This window comes from Corvus hawaiiensis, chromosome 5 (genome assembly GCF_020740725.1).
Source record: "Corvus hawaiiensis isolate bCorHaw1 chromosome 5, bCorHaw1.pri.cur, whole genome shotgun sequence".
In the NCBI taxonomy this organism is placed as follows: domain Eukaryota; kingdom Metazoa; phylum Chordata; class Aves; order Passeriformes; family Corvidae; genus Corvus; species Corvus hawaiiensis.
This window is the reverse complement of record NC_063217.1, coordinates 1,594,104-1,613,358: the sequence shown is the minus strand read 5'-3', so window position 1 is coordinate 1,613,358 and position 19,255 is coordinate 1,594,104. Positions and strand designations below refer to the sequence as shown.

The 19,255-nt window shown below is 51.7% G+C and overlaps 1 protein-coding gene across 8 annotated transcripts in view; it reads right to left on the bottom strand.

Moving 5' to 3' along the window:
- Positions 1-19,255, bottom strand: part of EXOC6B (exocyst complex component 6B) — a 271,080-nt gene that overhangs the window by 60,458 nt on the left and 191,367 nt on the right. For all 8 annotated transcript variants that reach the window (XM_048303538.1, XM_048303540.1, XM_048303539.1 and 5 more), the window contains one exon: positions 12,185-12,258. In XM_048303538.1, the coding sequence (XP_048159495.1) occupies positions 12,185-12,258 (74 nt within the window). The remainder of the gene's footprint in view (positions 1-12,184; positions 12,259-19,255) is intronic.

Genomic DNA, 19,255 nt, shown 5'->3' with positions numbered 1-19,255 from the left:
TCCATTAAGAAATTCTCCCCAGTATCCAACCTGAATCTCCCCTGGCCCAGCCTGAGGCCGTTTCCTCCTGTCCTGTCCCACAGGGAGCAGATCCCAGCCCCCACCCGGCTGTTCCCCCTCCACCCCTCAGGAACGGCCTTTTGGAGACCATATTCCCAAATCCTGCCTCCCTGAAACGGCAGGAGCGCGTTTAAAGCTGGGAAGTGAAGCTGGTTGAGCGCAGCTGGAACATGCCCAGCCCAGGACTGGAACAAACCCCACCTCAGCCCCCATCCTTCCCCTGGGAGCAGAGCTGGGACCTCGCAGCTCCGCTCGGTCCCTAGGACAGCTGCCGACACACATCCGATTACCCAGCCGTCAGTCACGCCGAGCAGCTCGGCTCCTCCGGTGAAGGGGCTGGCACCATTTCAGGCACCTAAAATCCTCCACCAGCTGCTGCTCCAGCGGGACACAAATCCCTTGAAAGCCTGTGTCCCATCTACTTATCCTTTGTGGACAGCTGGGACACCTCCGGGCTTCTCCGACAGCAACATTGACACACCTGGACAACCACAGGATCATCTGGGCTGGAAAAGCCCTCCAAGACCGAGTCCAACTCTTCCCCAGCACTGCCCAGGCCACCACTGCCCATGTCCCCAAGTGCCACATCCACAGGGCTTTGAAATCCCTCCAGGCATGGGGACGCCACCAGCGCCCTGGGAAGTTCTGTTTCAGCGCTCGACAACCCTTCCTCCGATCGGAATTGTATAGGAAATCTGCGCTTAAACACTGAGACAGCGATTTCGAGCCAGAGCACAAAACTTCCCACTCTCACCAGATCAACCTCGAAACTCTCCCAGCAGACCCAGCCTAAAAATAACCCATTTATACATTTAACAGCAGCTAAACCAAACCCACGCGCCCTGGGATCGGCAGAACCTCCAGGAATGGAAATGACCATTTTTATCCTGGGATGGCGGGGAGCTAATTAATTGAAAAACCATCCTCTGATTCCGTCAATCCAACGGGGAAGCTGGAATCGATCCCGGTGCGATGTTCCTGGCTATACAGTGCCACCTTGCTGTCAACCCATCAATAAAATGACAGCTGGGAAGGGCCGGCGCTGCTGGGTGGGACGTGCAGCACGTTCACCTCGAGCGACCCCGGAATTCTGGGCTGCAATACCACATTAAAATCATCTCAATCCCAATTCTTAACGTATTCCAAGAGATCTGCTCTCTGACAGATTCTTCCACAGCTCCACATCGTCATTCCTGCGGTTCCTCTCCACCCCTTGAGGCACGAAGAGGTCGAGCTCCCTCTCCTCTGCCTCGCCCCCATCAGTCCCTGCCTTTCCTCACCGGCCTTATCTCATTGATTACCCTCCTAATCCACGTGTCCAGCGCTCCACGAGCGCAGCTCAATATTTGTACTCCTTAAATCCAATGGGAAGAAAAATCAATGGAAGACTCCGAGAACAGATTGCTCTGGGATTGTGTGTCTGGGAGGGAATTAATGCCTCATTCCTGAGGGACATGCGTGCCCAAGGCCTTGCAATCAAAGTCACCTTGATGGGGAAGAGCCGCAGTGGTCCTGTCCCTCATCCGGTGGTGTTATCCCAGGAAGATGACTCCCAAGGTTTTCCAGGAGCTAAAGTTTCCCTGCTCCGAAATGATCCAGCTGCCCTTGGGAGGTCCCAAGGAGAAGAATTACAGGGATGCACTGGGATAAAGTTTCCCTACGGCTTCAAAGGCAAGGGAGCTCTGCACAACTTCCCCGACCACCCACCACGATCCGGCTGCGGGATCCCATTCCAGGGAAACCCGGCAACGCTTCCCTGCCACGGCAGCAACAGGAGCTCCCGGGGGGAAACCCCACATGGCACCAGGGGAAGGTTGGATGTCATGAAAGGCAGCTCCATAAAAGCTCCTTTATGGACAGCTCCTCCTCAGCCCCCAGGAGCGGCAGCTCCCGAATCACCGGGGTGGGTTCGGTTTCCCAGCCGGGGCTGTGGAGGTGAAGGGCACCCACCTCTGGCCCTCTCTGTTCCCATCAATCCCAGCCCCACCCGCAGGATAAAGGGGAATGTGGGCCCTGCAGCTCCGGTGGTGTCCGTTTTCCCGGTCGGATGAGTGGCTGCAATTACAGGGAAGGAATCTCGGGAAGGAGATCCTGGCTCCCATAGCACAGCCCCGCTCCTGCTCCTGGGAGGATGGACCAGGGGCAGCCAGAGGGTGCTCAGGAGGAGCCAGAGGCTCCAGGTGAGTCTTGTAGGAATAAAACCTGATGGAAACACATTCCTGGCCCAGGGTAAGGTCCCCTTGGGATGAGGTTCCCCATGGAGTCCCCGGGAGTGGCACCTTGTTTGACCATAAAATTCCACCAGACCAGGCTGGAGTCACTCCCCATCCCTGGAAGTGTCCAAGGCCAGGCTGGAGCACTCTGGGATAGTGCCAGGTGCCCCTGCCCATGGCCAGGGGTTGGAATGAGAGGATCTTTGGGGTCCCTTCCAGCCCAAGCCATTCCATGATTCCATGATTCATGCGGGAAAGGCATCTCCCACCTCCCCACGTCCCGCTGCCAGCGTCCATCCCTGCTCCGTGCCCTGCCCGTGCGGCATCCCGAGGAATCCAGCACCCAACCACGAGGCACCGAACTCCACTCCTCGCTCTCCAACTCCTCATTTCCTCCCTTTTTTCCCTTTGTCTGAAAGGCTCCCAGTGGAAGAGGATTTGATTGTTTGTTTGCTTTTATTGTTCCACGGGGCCAAGTGTCGACACGCTCCACAATCCCCAGTGCCCAGAAGCCCCGGCAGCGCTCCCCGCCTCCCACAAGTGCTAACAGGACATGTTGGCACTCCGGGTTTTTTTTTTGTTGGGAGCCTCTGGGGAGCACCCAGGCACTTTGAAGTCCTCCCTATGCCACTGCATCCCCTCCTGGATGGAGAGTGATGGCCTTGGAGCCCGAGCAGCCGAAGGGCAGAGGGATCCGTGTGATTTTAATGGGACTGAACCACAAAAGGCTGGGTTTAAAGCAACACTAAGACCAGTTTAAACCCACCAGGGCAGGAAAGACCAGAGTTAAGGCTCTAAATCTGCTCCGAGCTCCTGCTTCTGTGTTTCCTGCCCTCTTCCCATCCCTTTTCCGCAGAGCACAGCAAGAGGCAGCTTGGATTTCCAGCCCAAACTTTGGAGGATCCTTCCTTTGTGAGTCAGGCAGTTAACACTGATTTAAAAATAAATAAACCACTCCATGTGCCCTTCTCCAACACTGTTGGGCTTTGGGCACTGGGAAAAAAAAAAAAAAACAAACGTGCCCTGAGCCTGACAAGGAAGAAACAGAGTGGTTTGGCCAAGCCTCTGGAATGCCCTTCCTGGAGCGCCGGGCTGGCCGCAGCCCGAGGGATCCCTGCCGGCTGCCCGGGCAGGGTCTGCCCAGCAGCCCACGGCTGAGCACGTGGATCCACAGGAAGGGAGGAAAAATGGATGCACAGATCATCTCTGCTGGGTGTCCAACGTGAAGCAGCGCTCCCCATGGCAGTTCTGGGAAGGGTGAGTGTGGACACTAAAAAGCTAGGAAGGAGCAGAGGAATTTCCAGCTGCTACAGCATCTTGTGGAGTTTTTCCTTTCTCAGGCTTTAGCTGAGAAACAGTGAAGAGGGTTCTGTAAACAAATTCTCTATCTCTGCACCTGGGGTTTGTTTTCCAGTGTTGTTTTGGTACATTGGATGTGCGGGTTTTTGACTCCCACTTGTCCTCCCCGGATGGGGGACAAAGTCCTTGCCAGGAGTAAGGGATGAACGGGACTTTTGGATTTTCTGTTTATTATATCTTATCAGTAATTTACACGCCGGCAACACAGCGTGAAGCAGAGCAGATACCAAAAGGCAACTGCAGGAAAACTCAAGGCCTTTTAAAGGTAAATTACCCCACAGTTGCTAAGTAGGTACATTATTTTGACCTTTCTACCAGTGCCTACGGAACTATCCATTCACATTCCATTGTGCTGCAGCATTTCCTCACCGATCGTTCTGTGCTACCAACACGGCAGAAAACGGAGTAGGTGAAAGAAAGGAGACCTGACAAACCACAGGGATCCTCCATCTTGCCTTCATCCACTTACCGTACTAATAAACCTAAAAACTCTCAATTTTTCACCCCGTAACGAACTGTGTATTATACCACCACCTAACCGTAGATTCTAATTCATCCCAGAGCCTTGGCAGCTTTCTCCGTGGATGAAGGTTAAAAACAGTGTTTTCCAGGGGGGATGGGTCTTCCAGAACAGGCAGAGAAACACTCCCTGCACTTTGGGTTCCAACAAGTGGAGAGAATATTTTGAACGGGCGTTGTGGAACCTGCACCGATCGTTCTAGAGGGTGGATCGCCAAGCGGCCAACGGGGTCATGGCACCCTTGTGAACGAGGCCATTTAAGCTGATTTATGGAATTAAATACAGCCTTTCTGGCCATCTAAGCTGATTTATGGAATTAAATACAGCCTTTTTGGCCATCTAAGCTGATTTATGGAATTAAATACAGCCGTTTTGGCCACTTATCCTGAAACTGGACTCGTGCTGGTTTTCGGCGCTCTCAGTACAACAGGTGAGCAGCGCCAGAGGTGTCAACGCCTGGGAGAGCAGGGCCATGGGTTGCAGCTCAGCCTGAACTTCAGGAGGTCCCAAAAGATCTCCTAAACCATCTCTTGCTGCTTCTCAGACATCTCCCAACTGCCCTGGGACAGATTTTGACCCAGATCCAGCTGGTTTTCCAGGGAAAACGCCTCGCTCTGATGTCACTACCGGGGGGTCACACGTGAACACCAAGGCACAAGGATCAGGGGATACTGGGAGCAGGAAACAAAGCCAAGAAAGGGCCTCTCATTGAACATCTGCAGCTTTTGGATTGATAATTCTGGTTTCCCTCCAGCTTATCTGTCTGTTTCTCCACCTCTTCCAAGTTTTTTAGGGAGCCATGGGGTGGGAGAGGGACGGATGGAGACGCCTCGGTACTTGGACTAATGGGGAATGGCCCCTTCTCCCAAGTAAAAAGCAACAAGAAAAGAGCAAACAGCCTCGAGTTGTGCCAGGGGAGGTTCAGGTTGGGTATTAGGGAAGATTTTTCCTGGAAAGGATTGTCCAGCCCTTTAACTCAATAAATCCGTAACTTCAGATATTTTCAAAGGTAAATTAATTCCAGTTATGGATTTAGAAGGCGAATCCAGGCTTTTCTGAAAGGAGAAATCCAGTGTACAGGACTCCTTTTCTGCGAACGGAAAGATTGTCTCTCCCCTGCCGATGGAGAGGACACTCGGCCACCCCTGAGGCCCACCAGGAATGAACTGCAGCTTTTTTTTGGCTTCCCCAGGCATTCAGGAAAACCAGGAGAATTTGGGTTTCTGGAAGCAGAGAGGTGGGACAGAGGATGAAGGCGATAATATTAATATTAATAATAACAACAACTTCTGGGAAGCTGATGTGGTTATGGGTGCCTGGAGAAGCCTCCATCACACTCAGGGGTGTTAGGAAACAAAATATCCTTTAATTAGCAGTAATTAGCTCAGCTGGAAGTCAGACACCTGCCCTTGCTGCCCTCCATTATCTCGTCAGACTCTTCAGGGCTTCGTGTCCGCACAAGAAGCAGCAAAATGGGCACTTTTCGATGGCCTGTGGGCACCACCTTAACGAAGGTGATTAATAACGCTGGATAAATGATCCAGGAGATACCAATCAGTGGAAGGAACTTGGGGAGGAGCCACAAAAGCAATTAAGAGCCTGGAGACAGGATCTTAACAGCAAAATCCTGGATTTAAGGGTGATGATCCAACCAGCTCCAATCTCTCGCTGCTGGGAAGTGAGGAATTAGGGCTGACACTGGAACCTGTGTCTTCACACCTCTGCTTCCTGAGTGCTCAAGGGGTTTGCCAGGAAAGATGCAGGGAATTCTGGAATTCAGCATCTCCCTTGCTGCATTTGGGAGCCACGGGATCCAGAGCTGGAAAAGGGGTTTGGATCACTGGGCTGGACAGGAGACCGTGGCAGAGGCCACAGAGAAAATGGTTAAATAATTAAAGTGTTGTTAAGCAAGGAGAGGATCCATGGGAGTAAAGGGATGCAGGAAAACGGGGAGAACGGGAGAGGTTTCTGGTTGGAGCTGATGGTGTTTCCCAGCCTGGGTGATTCTGTGCTGACTATAAAACAAGAGAGATGCAAAATGTAAATGCTGTCCCTTGCAAAGGGCCCGAAACACGGAAGGTGAGCAGAAACCCAAAAGTACAACCTGGCTTCTCCAAATCATGGAGTCATGGAATGGGTTGGGTTGTGGACCATGGAGATCAGCCCGTTCCAACCCTCTTCGATGGACAGGGACACCTTCCACCATCCCAGGCTGCTCCAAGCCCTGTCCAGCCTGGCCTGGGACATTTCCAGGGATCCAGGGGCAGCCACAGGTGCTCTGGACAAACCCCAGCAGCTCAGATCCCTCTTTGGCTGGAGCAGAGCAAGGGAATTCCAAGAACCAGCCGAGCTCCGAGGCCGAGGCCGGGCAGGGCAGTGGGGGAGGGGGATGGAGCCAACGGAACAATTTGGAGATGAAAAACAGCGACTGAAATGAGCTGAAAACCCCTCGTGAGTCACCTTTTCATCTCTGCCCTCCTGCACCCAGTGACTAACACGGCAACAAAGCTGCAGGAGCTGCTCTCCCAGCAGAAACCCTGGAGACACAAGCAGGGACATGCGAGAGGAGACACCTCGGCGGGAGTTGGGTTCATTGATCATCCCTGAGCGAGGTGCTCAGCTGCTGCTGTATCTTCCAGCCAAACAAGCTGCAGAGAATCAGCCAAACCAGTTTGCTGAGCAGAGGCTCAGGATGGCTCTGGGTTCACCCAAAGTCTTGGTTTTGCTCTGCTCCCCAAACACCTCCTGAGTTTTTATGGCTGGGAAACCACATTTAACCATAAAATACAAAAAACAAGCTAAAAAAACAACCTGGAGCTCCCTGCCTGGTGGGAATGAACCCTCAGGCCCTCTGGGACGCTGCCCTGGAGTGACTGGAGGGACTGGCTCGACCTTCCCACCACCAAAATGCCTCAGGTGACAGAGCTGAGAGGTGGCCAGAGCCACCAGTGTCACATCAAGGGGATGGACCTTCACCCCAATTTCCAAGGGCGTTCCCTCAGCCACCAGCTGGGGATGGAAGCCCTGGAGCACACGGAAGCAGCAGGAGACAGGGACGTATCTCATGGAATGTCCCGAGTGGAAAGAGATCCACAAGGATTGAGTCCAACTCCTCCCCTGCCCAGGACATCCCCACAGCCCCACCCTGCTCATCCCTGGGAGCGCTGCCCCAGTGCTCCTGGAGCTCCGGCAGCCTTGGGAACGTGCCCATTCCCTGGGGAGCTGTCCCAGCGCCTGACCCAAGGACACAATTCCAGGCCTCCCAGTGCCTTTAGAGCAGCCAACAACCAAGTCGGAGGGGGTTTCAAACACCTGATTGATCAGCTGGTGTTTGATTAGAAGCAGGGGGTGCTCCCCATTCCAGCACAACCGGAGCTCCCGGAGTCACCTCACACTCGCTGCTCCCTCCAAGGGAGCAGGTGGCTCCCTTAAAGCCAGGCACGGAGCCCAGGAATCCAGGCTTCTGGAATGTGAGGCTCAGGGATGAGCTCACACTGCAGCTCTGCTTCTCTGTCTTGGTTCTTGTTTGGAGACAAAAAGGTGCAGGACTGAAAACAAAGGGAACATCTGGTGACTGCACAGCGCAGGGAGAGAGGAAACCTGTGTGAGGTCATGGATGCCCCCGGATCCCTGGAAGTGTCCAAGGCCAGGCTGGATGGGGCTTGGAGCGGCCTGGGGGAGTAAAGGTGTCCCTGCCCATGGATGGGGTGGGGCTGGATGGGCTTTAAGGTCCCTCCCACCAAAACCGTTCCGTGATTTTGGGATTCTATCGCGGAGCGGGGATGGAAGGGAATCGTGTTCCCAAGGGGATCATTCTTTTATTAAGTGTCTCTATCAGGGGTAATAAGAGAAAAATGAATGCATCAGAGGGAGACTTCCCACTCCCAGCTGGCTGGGGTCCAGCAGGATCCCACAATAACCACAGCTGGATTCCAACACGGGAAAAATACACACAAAGCATTTCCTATGGGACAAGCAGTGGCACAGAGTCATGGAATGGTTGGCTTGGGAAGGAACCTCAAAATCATCCCATTCCACCCCTGCCATGGCAGGGATACCTCCCACCATCCCAGGTGGATCCAAGCCCCAATGTCCAGCCTGGCCTTGGGCACTGCCAGGGATCCAGGGGCAGCCCCAGCTGCTCTGGCAATTCCAGCCCAGCCCCTCCCCACCCTCCCAGCCAGCAATTCCTTCCCAACATCCCACCTAACCCTGACCTTGCCTTAACTGATCTTAACCTCACTGATTTGAGGAGCTGATGCTCAAATTCAAACCCACCAAGTTTGCACAAAGCAAAGCAGAAAACTGCTGGGGGAGACGAGCAGAACCTCCCTGTCCTCATCCCTTGGACATCCAGGTGCCTCAGTCTGGGGGGTTCCCACCTGCCTCTGTCCAAACGTCCCTCAGAGCTGAAGCTGGAACTTGCGGAGGAAATTCCGCACTCAGGATTTACAACTCCCTGGACAGACAGAGCGGCTGAGAGGAGGGAGCTCTAATCACCGAGTATGTTCCCTCCCCAGAGCCCAGAGTGAAATTCCTCGAGTGCTGGAGACAGATTTTCCTTGGAAGGCGGCCACGAGCGCTGATCTGGCTTCTAGGAGAGATCGGCGTGGCCGGGGATTGCAGGGACCTCACAGACCAGCACAAAGCCCTCCTCTTCCAGCACCTTCCTCACAAGAAACCATGAAAACCAAACCCTGAAACGCCTCCAGCTGCCCAGGAGCTGCGGGGAGAACAGGGAATGATTCCATGTGCAGGCTTGGGAATGACCTGAGAGCACCTGGAGATCTGCAGTGGCATTTGGACACTCAGGGGTATTTGGGGAAGAGCTGATTATCTCAAATTTCAGCAAGGTTATTTAGGGGGCTAAATTTATTTCAGATTCCTAAAATACAGCACTGAGTGGGCAACAGCAAAGCTTAAACAGGAAGGGGGGAAAGCAAATATTCCTTCCTTGTAAAACCTTAAATACTTGAGCCTCACTCCTACAGAAGGACTTGAGATGGGACTTGGTTTCCTTCGTGGCTTCATTAAGGGTATTTATGGATTTAGAATTGTCCCAGAATAGGAAATCAAGCCCCATTTTACATTTACTGTCTGCTCAAAATAGTGATTTTGATTCTCTGCGCTTGACTCTTCCTCTTTTCCAGAGAGGGATGGAATTGCTCCTGATTTCCTTGGGCACAAGGGGAAAATCAGGATTTGGATGTACTAAACTTGAGTCTGCTGCTCTGAACAAGGACAAACTGATGCCTTTAAACAATGACAGCTTTTTAAGGCTTATTTCCCACTACTGGGATCTGTACCAAGGCACAAACCAAGTCACCACATTTTCCTATCACTTCATATTTCATCAATTTTGCTCATTCCCTTAATCATCCCCCATTACTTTGAGAATGCTCTCGGATTTACAACTGTCTTGTAACAGCTCCTACTGAAATACGTTGGGAAGAGAGGGAAATCTCTTCAATTTCCCTACTTTGGCCAATTTTTGCCCAGTCATTTTTCCTCCCTCCATTCCCAAGCCAGGTCATCCCATTTAAATCAATGTTGTGGTGCCATTCACGGAATTTCATGGAATGGTTTGGGTTGGATGGAACATTAAAACTCATCCAGCGCCACCCCTGCCATGGGCAGGGACACCTCCCACCATCCCAGCTGGATCCAAGCCCCAGTGTCCAGCCTGGCCTTGGACATTCCCAGGGATCCAGGGGCAGCCCCAGCTGCTCTGGCAATTCCAGCCCAGCCCCTCCCCACCCTCCCTGAGAGGAATTTCTTCCTCCAATCTCCCCTGCTTCGGTTTAATTTCATGGCTTAAAAGAGAAAGAATACAATGTCCAAAAAGAAACTTTTCAAGACAAGACGAAGAACAAATCAAAGACCTCTCCTTGCTGTACCTTCATCCATGACTTTCCTACCTATCCCTGCTCCCAGCTGGAGCTGCAGTCCAACAAGAAGTGCTGGGAGTGTTGGAGGTCTGGTGGCCACAGAGCAGCCACCAGAGCCTTGCCTGGATGGAGTTTGGCGACACATTCCAATGTGGCACCGGATCAGGTCACTGACAGGGCCAGGGAGCAGGAACTGCCTCATCTTTGCACACTATTGATAAACTCAGTATGTCAAGGAGAGGTTGATTCTTCTCTGCTTGGAGCAAGGAGATGTTGTCCATTATCTGTACAACACCTCCCTTTTCCCCTCATCAATAACCATCCATTATCCAGGAGATCCAGGACTTCCCATCCTCCCCTGAAACTTGTATCTCCTCTTTCTCCTTGCACGTTCACAGAGTCCTGGAATGGTTTGGGGTGGAAGGGACCTTAAAACCCATCCAGTGCCACCCCTGCCATGGGCAGGGACACCTCCCACTGCCCCAGGCTGCTCCAATCCTTGGCCTTGAGATTCAGAGGTGCTGCTGTTTTTAAATGCAAGAACAAAACTTGGGAGCACCTCCCAAAACAAAGAGGAAATCTCCGTGCCCAAAGACTCCCATCGGACAGGGGAGGAGGACTGGAGAGGCTCCTGCTCCGCATCCTCCTCACCCGAGCTGGGTCCCTTTGGCTGCACTTAGGAACCGCACAAACGTTTCACTGGCTCGACCCCACCGAGCCGTTTGCAGGCATTTCATTCTTCCAAGAGCCCCAGCTTCCCCTTCCAAAATCCCTGCATTCATGGCCTGGTGCTTGGAAAAGGCCCAAAGCTTCCGCATTTCCTTACACCCAGGAGGCCGCGGGCGCGTTGAGCGCCGCAGTCAATAAAGTGCCAAGGAGCTAATGAAGATAAAAGTGTCAACACAGCCTGGTGATAACACACACCTCTCCCATGGAGCTGTTGGGACCTTTCTGCAAACAAATTTGGCAGTTCCTGGCAGGCCCGGGCCCGAAAAGCGGCATCCTGATGTTATTAAAGTTAACAGAAGTGTCATGGGATGACAGATGGCTCCCTGCACATCAATTGGATTCTGAGGAGGTCTCAAACCCTGGCGGGTTGAAAGCAGCTCCAGCACGAATCAGAGGCAGGGTAAGATCATCGATACAAGGGATTATGCAGATTTAAGAAATACCCTCGGCACCCGAAAGTTTTCAGAATGCAAACGACGTCAACCCCGCGAACAAGAGGCACTGCATCATGATGGCAGCAGGGACAAAGCCAGGGGGGTTTAACAGACAAAAAAAGATTGTTTTAATAGGAGAGAAGCATCAGTCATTGAGTCTTACTTCATTCAGACTTTCTCTCCAACCCATCCATCTTCAGTGCCAAGAGATGACAGGACCACCTCACTTTTCCCCCCGGCCTAGTGTATCAATAATGCCCATTTCTCCCCAAACAAATGACTCCCCAGAATGGCCCTTTTCCCAAAATTGGCTGCCAAGCCCCACAAAGGCCTCAGTACCTGCTATGGTCAACTTGGCTCCAACGGGGCCCCCTCCAGAGGTGGCCACCGATGGGTGGAGCCTTCCCCAACCATCTTCCCCAAGAGCCACTTTGTCATTGCTGGCCAGGGAGCATCTGTGGAAGAGGGGACTGGGGCGGGGGGGGGGCTGAGCCGCAGAGGGACACAGAGAGGGGCACAGAGAGGGACACAAACGGGCACGGGCACAGGGGAATGCAAATTCCTCCGCCCTCGCAAACGCCTCCGTGGGCATTCTCTGGGAACAAAGGTTCCCGAGGCGGGCGGGCTCTGCATCACTGCTCTCTCTGTTCCCAGCACCTGCTCGGCGTCGGCCGCGGAGTCGCCGCGGTCCCTCCGCGCCGTGGCCGCAGAAGCCAAGGGCAGCACAATGGCCCCGTTGGCCAGGGTCACGCCTGGCTTTCTTCCTCGCCCCCTTCCACCAGCCCTTTTCACCTCCACCATCTCCAGGAGCGCTCAGCAAGGAGGTGGCTTCGAGGGACGAGAGGAGGAGGAGGGGGGAAATATAGGTCTCTGGCGTAAATCACTGACGCCGTTTCCCCTCCTCTCCCTTCCCTTAAGACCTGATGGTCTTCAGTCACACATCTTAAAAGCAAAACAAAAAACAAAAACACAAAGACTTACTTGTCTCAAGTCGATGAAGGCCAACTGCAGCGTGTCCCCTTGGAACCCAGGCACTGGGCCGGATCTGGCAAACTCTGTGGGAAAGAAAAGAGGATAAAAAGCGCCTTTAACTAACCATGGACAGGGAGATTGGCAGACGGATGACAGGGAAGACAAGAGAGGCTGGGGGAGAGGAGGACCGTGCTTCTAAGGAGTCATGTCTCCCTCCCTTCAGCGTCTTTGTTCGCCCTTCAAAATTCGTGTCATCAAAACACCATTAATTCCACCGTCCTGACAGCAAGGAAACTGTACTAATTCGACCTGAAATTTATTCCCATGAGCCGCACTGGGCTTCAGAGTATTTGTTTTGTGAACGGACAAACAACTCGCCCAGAAGAAAGGGGGGGATGGGGGTGGAAAAGTTTTTCCTCTCAACACAATAAAATCTTCAGCTGTGAAACTCTTTTCAGTTCCGAAAGCTATTTATATTTTAGGGCGCTGAAGGAATTTTCTAATTTCACGCCTGTCACCAGGCTCCATGAGCATTCATCAAAAAAATATGCCCGGCCGCATCATTAATTATCAGGCAGCAGATTATTTGCATGATCTGGTGATGGCGCCTCTTGGTCAGCCCAAACGCGGAGAACCGCGGCCGTTGGGTGGCATTTTTATTTCTGGTGGATGAAGACATCTGACAACTGAATAACGTTGGCTTCTAAAGCGAAGAGAATATTTCCAAGGCCACATTTATCTCTTTCCAGGCTAATCTGGCCAAAATTTCATACTTTGGTCGTTCATTTTTCTCCTAATCCATTCTTTAAACCAAATCTAAAACCGCTGAGGGGGCTTGAATGGAGCCATGTTAGGGGACCTTGGTTCCTCCATGGCATTTAGCAGCTTTTCCTTGGGAACACTCATGAAGCCGACGCCTGCATGCATCCGAGGGCGTCTTTTGAGGTTGGTTCTGCCCAACTTCACTTCATTTTCACCCTCTGCAGTTACAGCTTCATCTCCGCTCTCCTCACAGCCTCTCGGCACTGAGGGGATCTGGTTTGTGAGGCCACAACTCAACACCACCAAAGGCTCGAGGGGGAGCATCTGCCTGGGGTTGAGTTGTGTGGCTCCTGCACGCACTGGAGGTGCTGGAGGAATGAAATGTTTTCTTGGGATGAAGCCAGGTGTGATGGCAAAAAGGGAGAAAGGAGGAAAAATATACGCCAAATACAGATTTTTCAGTTACACGGCCCATATCGCCCAACTATCCCGGATTTTACCCTACAGGAACTCTCCAACGGCTCCTAAAGCTTCACAAAGATGAGGATTAGGGATGGCTTGGCAATATGGAAGGAGGATTTTGCCTTTTGTCTCCACGACTAATCAGAGGTACCAGTGGACAAAGCGATTTCATGTCAGACGGTCTTCGCCTTGAATCCTTGCCCTTCCAAAAGTTTTCCTATTTCCAAGCCAGTGCCACGAAATCAGGAACATAAATCATCACATTCCCATTTCCAAAGCTTTCCTAGAGCAGCCCCTTGGCTCTAACAAGAAGAGATTAATGAACGAAACACCAGGATTCAGTCCTGTCCCTCAACCGCCTCATTTCGGGCAAGTAAAGCAGGGTTATTAATCAGCTCCCTTGCTCCACCTTCCATTAAAACCTTGGGATGGAGAACATCCTTCAAGCCAGACACAGGCACCTCCAGGGGCACAGGGGACACTTCTCAGACTCTGCTTTTTAATAGTCGCAGATGCCAGAAGAGGTTTGAGATTGAAACCATCGCTCATCTTTGCAGTGATCACTCAAGTGACAACTGCTGCAGGACAGGAGCAAACATGGCTGGAAAAGCACTGCTTTTATCTGAAGTTACGACTCGAAAGGAGTAATAAAAAACTACAAAGAGAAATTATGGACGTGACTGTTCACATTTAGGTTTTGGATAGGAAAAGCACAAACCAAAGCCAGCAGAACCATCCATGGTCGTGCCTTTGGAGTTTTGCACAGGGTGGGACTGGACAGGGATGAACAGGAGGAAGTTCTTCCCTCTTCCCTGTGAGGGTGGGCAGGCCCTGGCACAGGGTGCCCAGAGCAGCTGGGGCTGCCCCTGGATCCCTGGCAGTGCCCAAGGAGGCTGGACATTGGGGCTTGGATCCACCTGGGACAGTGGGAGGTGTCCCTCCCAAGGCAGGGGTGGCACTGGATGGGCTTTAAGGTCCCTTCCCACCCAAACCATTCCATGATTCCTCGAGATCGGAGCTGCTCAGCTTCCAGCCAATTCCACTGACCAATCCTGCAATATTCCATGTGCTAAGAGCCCCAAGCGACTTCAAATGTGTCCCTCAAAAACTGTTTTAATTAACCCTAACTGCAAAGGCATTTTAATGTAGCTTTGCTATAAAATTTGACTGCAGCTTGCCCGAGCCAGCAGGGAAGGAGGATCAACCCAAACTCTCTGACTCTGATCTGCAAGGGATAAATCATCTTTACACATTCCCTCTACGCCCCACTGTCCCATCTGGAACAATTATCCCAAAAGCCACATCAATCCTAAAACACCCCACTTTGGAAAAGCACAATACCTGAGAAGCTGCAATGTTTACAAGTGAGAAACGGCGTTTGAGCACCTTCTCAAGAGGGGAAAGTCCCCTGAGTGGCTCAGGGTCGGAGATGTCCCTGGACTGAGGAACCCAACCTTGACATCCTACCCTCCAAGGATGGGGTCACCTCATGTTCCTGATTACATTTGGAGAAATCCTGGAAAAGAAACCCTGGAAGGACTGCAAGGAAAGCGAGTTTCTATTTTGGATGAAGGGCCGCGCAGCTGTTCAGAATCTATTTAGGAGCACACACAGAGTTGGGAAATTTAAGATCTTCCCCAAAGCATGAACTTCAAATCCTCATGAGAAAATGCCTGTGATTGTGAATGTTCTCGCAAGGCTGGTGAATTTATCACCGCTGTCAGCTGCTTGTGAGCAACCCAAGACAGATTCCATTCCAAGGCAGATTTCATCCCAAGACAGACTTCATCCCAAAACAGATTTTATTCCAAGACAGACTTCATCCCAAAACAGATTTCATCCCAAGACATGGCTGCTCATTAGCAGCTCACCTTTAGCTGTCTCTGCCCGATGTCTCTTCCCACGGTTCCCTGCCCATGGAGGGGGTTGGAACTGGATGGTCTTCAAGGTCTTTTCCATCCCAAATCAATCTGTGATTCCTAAGGAACCTACTGGAGTGACACTGCCCTTCAACACTGCTCGTTAGGATGGTCGCACATGGAGCCAACACTGATTTAAGCCGCATTTTTCATCAAAATACTGAATTAACAATGATCTGGAGCCTGCTAGAGAAAGGCATCCCTGCCCACGGCTGGAACGAGATGGTCTTTTAAGGTCCCTTCCATCCCAAGCCAATCTGTGATTCCTAAAGAACCTACTGGATGAAGCTGGGACAGTTATGGAGAGACACTTCAAAACTTCGGATGGTCACACACTGAGCCAACATTTAATTGAACAGCAATTCTCATCAAAAGATTAATCAGTACTAAATTAACAAAGCTCTGGAAACTTCTAGTGCAAGGTGTCCCTGCCCATGGCTCAAATGAGATGGTCTTTAGGGTCCTTTCCAACCCAAATTCTACCGTTCTGGGATTCTACGATTGACATCCAAGAAGTGAAATGACGTCGCAGCTGAAATTCTTTGTATCCCAGAAGAAATGGGAGTGGGAATATGGCCCAGACGCTCGGAGAAAGCTGCGGCAGCCCCGGGCTGGAGGAATGAATGCAATGCTTCCCCTGGGCTGCTGGAGAAGGAGCTGCACCTTCTGTAATCGCAGGTCACACTTTACATACCAATGCCACCAGCTCATTCTGAAGGAGGAATGAACAAAGTCTCAGAGAAAAAAAAGGAGAAACAAAGACGAGAACAGAGCTTGAGAGGAGAGACACAGCCAGTTCTTCTTGGGTTTAATCTCTTCAAGCAGATTTCAGGATAATTTTCTCGGAACAACCGAGCGCAGTGTTGGCCTCAGTACTGTCGGATTCGTTTATTGTACTGTCTTCACTACCAAGGCAAGTGGCAAACATCGCAAGCAACCTACAGAGAAGCCCCTTGAGCAGAAAATCACGGGAGAATAGAGCAGATCAGTATGCGGCTGTTTGTACAAAGCATTTAGCCAGGCTAAAGGTTTGAGGGGTTTGTGTTCAGGCCAAAAAAGTAATGTCTTTGCAAGGTCTACAGGCTTGGGCCACCCAGGGCAGGTCACAGGGGGACTCCAACCTCTCTTCCAAAACATTTCACCGATGAAAGAATCAAGGAACAGGAACCGTTAAGCCCTTTACAATGGACAAAGAATAAAGAGTTCAAAGGCGCGGCAGAAAAGAGACATCCACTGTAAATTAATTACAGCGCACGGGGGGATCTGCCCGTGCCCCAGGCGCGGCTGCGCGCGCGGGGACGGGGCCTTGCAGGGATTGAGCGGGAAAAATGGGCCCAGCCGGTGACTTCATCCCTCAAAAACATCATTTGAGGGCAAGATTTCCTCTGAATTACACGGGATTCGTGATGGCACCTCCAGGATGGAGACAGATGCAGCTCCCAGGGAAGGGAACGTGGACAATCTGCTCGTGGCCATGGATAAGATCTGGGGAATCGACCATCTGAGGATTCCTCAAGGAAGAATGGAGGTCTCGAAGTCATCTTCCTTGGATAAAGCCTTGGAAGGCTATCCTAGGAAAGCCAAGTGGTGGGATCTCCCTGGATAGGCTATCCTAGGAAAGCCAAGTGATGGGATCTCCCTGGATAGGCTATCCTAGGAAAGCCAAGTGATGGGATCTCCTGGATAAAGCCTTGGAAGGCTATCCTAGGAAAGCCAAGTGATGGGATCTCCTGTTCTGTATCCACAGGAACAAAGTGACACCTCGAGGACACCGAGGCTGAAGAACAAATCCATGCGTGGACTCTGGAGAAGCTGCCAGGGGGGAAAAGTGAGAAATGATGGGTAGGATTTGAGGCAAGAGGAACAGAGAGAAGCTCCCAATTCCCATATTGAGCTTCTACTTCACCCAGTTTCCATACCGAGCTTCTCCTTCTCCCACACCGTTCCCACACAACCCCGCTCTGAAGCTGTTCCCCATTACAGCCCAAACTCTCAAAGCTCATTCCCATCTGGGTAGTTCCAGAGAGCTGTGGGAAGAAGGAGGAGTTACCCAAAATACACTGAACTGGGTCAGATTAAAGAAAAACTTCTCTCCCGCCCCATCAATCGTTCCTCTGATGGAACAAAGATGAGCCTGGAGTGCTGTCACTGCAGAGAAACCAGTGGTCCCAGTCATGGGACACTGGCAGGGCTGGGGAGCACCCACAGCCCCAGGGAGGGACTCCTCAGGGGTTGACCACGAGATGTTTTTTAAGGCTGTGGGAGACGCGTGCCAAGAAATTCTGCACAAAATCGGTAGGATGGGCTTCAGAGACGACTCACGGATCTCCACAGGTTCCCAAACCCAAACCCAAGGTCTGCAGTGGATGTGTCTTGGCAGATGTGAAGTTCTCAGCTTCGTTAGATACCAGCACCAGGAAATGTGGACTGTGCCCATCCCACCATCAGCTGAAGAGGTTGGCATTTCCAGCCCTGGAAAGGTTCAAGGCCAGGTTGAGGGTCCAACTTGGCCTTCCAGGGATCCAGGGGCAACCACAACTTCTCTGGGCAACAGTGCCCAGGCCTCACCACCCTCACAGCCAGGAATTCCTTCCCAATATCCCCTCCATCCCTGCCCTCTGGCAGTGGGAAGCCATTCCCTGTGTCCTGTCCCTGTGAGCAGAGCCCGACCCCCCCGGCTGCCCCCTCCTGTCAGGGACTTGTGCAGAGCCACAAGGTCCCCCCTGAGCCTCCTTTGCTCCAGCCTGAGCCCCTTTCCGGCTCCCTCAGGAATTCTCCAGCCCCTTCCCAGCTCCGTTCCCTTCCCTGGACACGCTCCAGCCCCTCAGGGTCTCTCTTTTTTGGGAGGTGCCCAAATCTGACCCCAGGAGCTGAGGCACATCAAAAGATCAGCACTGTGGGCTGGACATTCCTCTCCTCATTTGTTCTGCTTAAACCTTCCCACGTCTCCACTGCAACATTCCCATTTCTGCCCCAAATCCAGGCTTTTCCTGGTGTGCTGCAGCAGGACACCACAGGATATCCTAACTCTGGCACCACCAACTCCAGTCCTTGATGGATCACAGGTTGGATGGACACCTGGGAGTCCTTTGGATCATGCCAAGGGAAGGATGACTCCAGCATCATGGACAAACCCCGGCATTTCCCCCAAATCCCAGGATTTCCATGGGAGAAATTCCTGGGAGCCAGATAAGGCAGCCAAAAAGGAGGTGGGGAACAGCTGTGCCGGGATCCATGTGGGCACATTTTGGGACAATCTGTTGGGATGGAGAATTCCTCAACCCAGCAGAGACATCTGGGTGTGTGCCTGGCTGATCCCCAGGAGCGGGGCTGACTAAAAATAGGGAATTTAATGGAATTTGAAATATAATTTTTAGGGTGCTTTTGATGTCCCATAAAGCAGCAGTTAAAAGACTTTGGAGATGATGGAATTGCTCATTTTATGATCCAAGGACTGTAAAAACAACCCCTCAGCCACTGCTGGAACCCGTTATGGAGATGGGAAATGCTTCCTAGGAGCGGGAACAGCCCCATTTCTTTGGGATTTTTCAGCTGTCACCTCCAAATCTGGGTTGTTACATTTGATTCACACTATGTCTGAGGTAGAGGGGAGATGGAAAAATTACATATTTATTAAATCATATATTTATATATGTATTTATCAGTTCAAAAAGAGCAGAGCAGGGCATGCAGGAATTTAAAAATCCCATTGCATTGTTAAATCTTGGATTATGGATGTGTTCTGGAAGACAAGAAACCCTCTGAATAAAGGAAATGCCTTTTCTGGAAAAAGCATCACTTCCTCTATTTACAGCATCCCAAAAATCTTTCTCTTTGGGATCTTTTTTTCCCCCCTCTCCAGGTTTTTTTGTCTTTTTTTCAAGTTGGGCCAGAGCCAGAAGTGGCTCCTAAACTGAGACTTAACGAGACGTGTCCC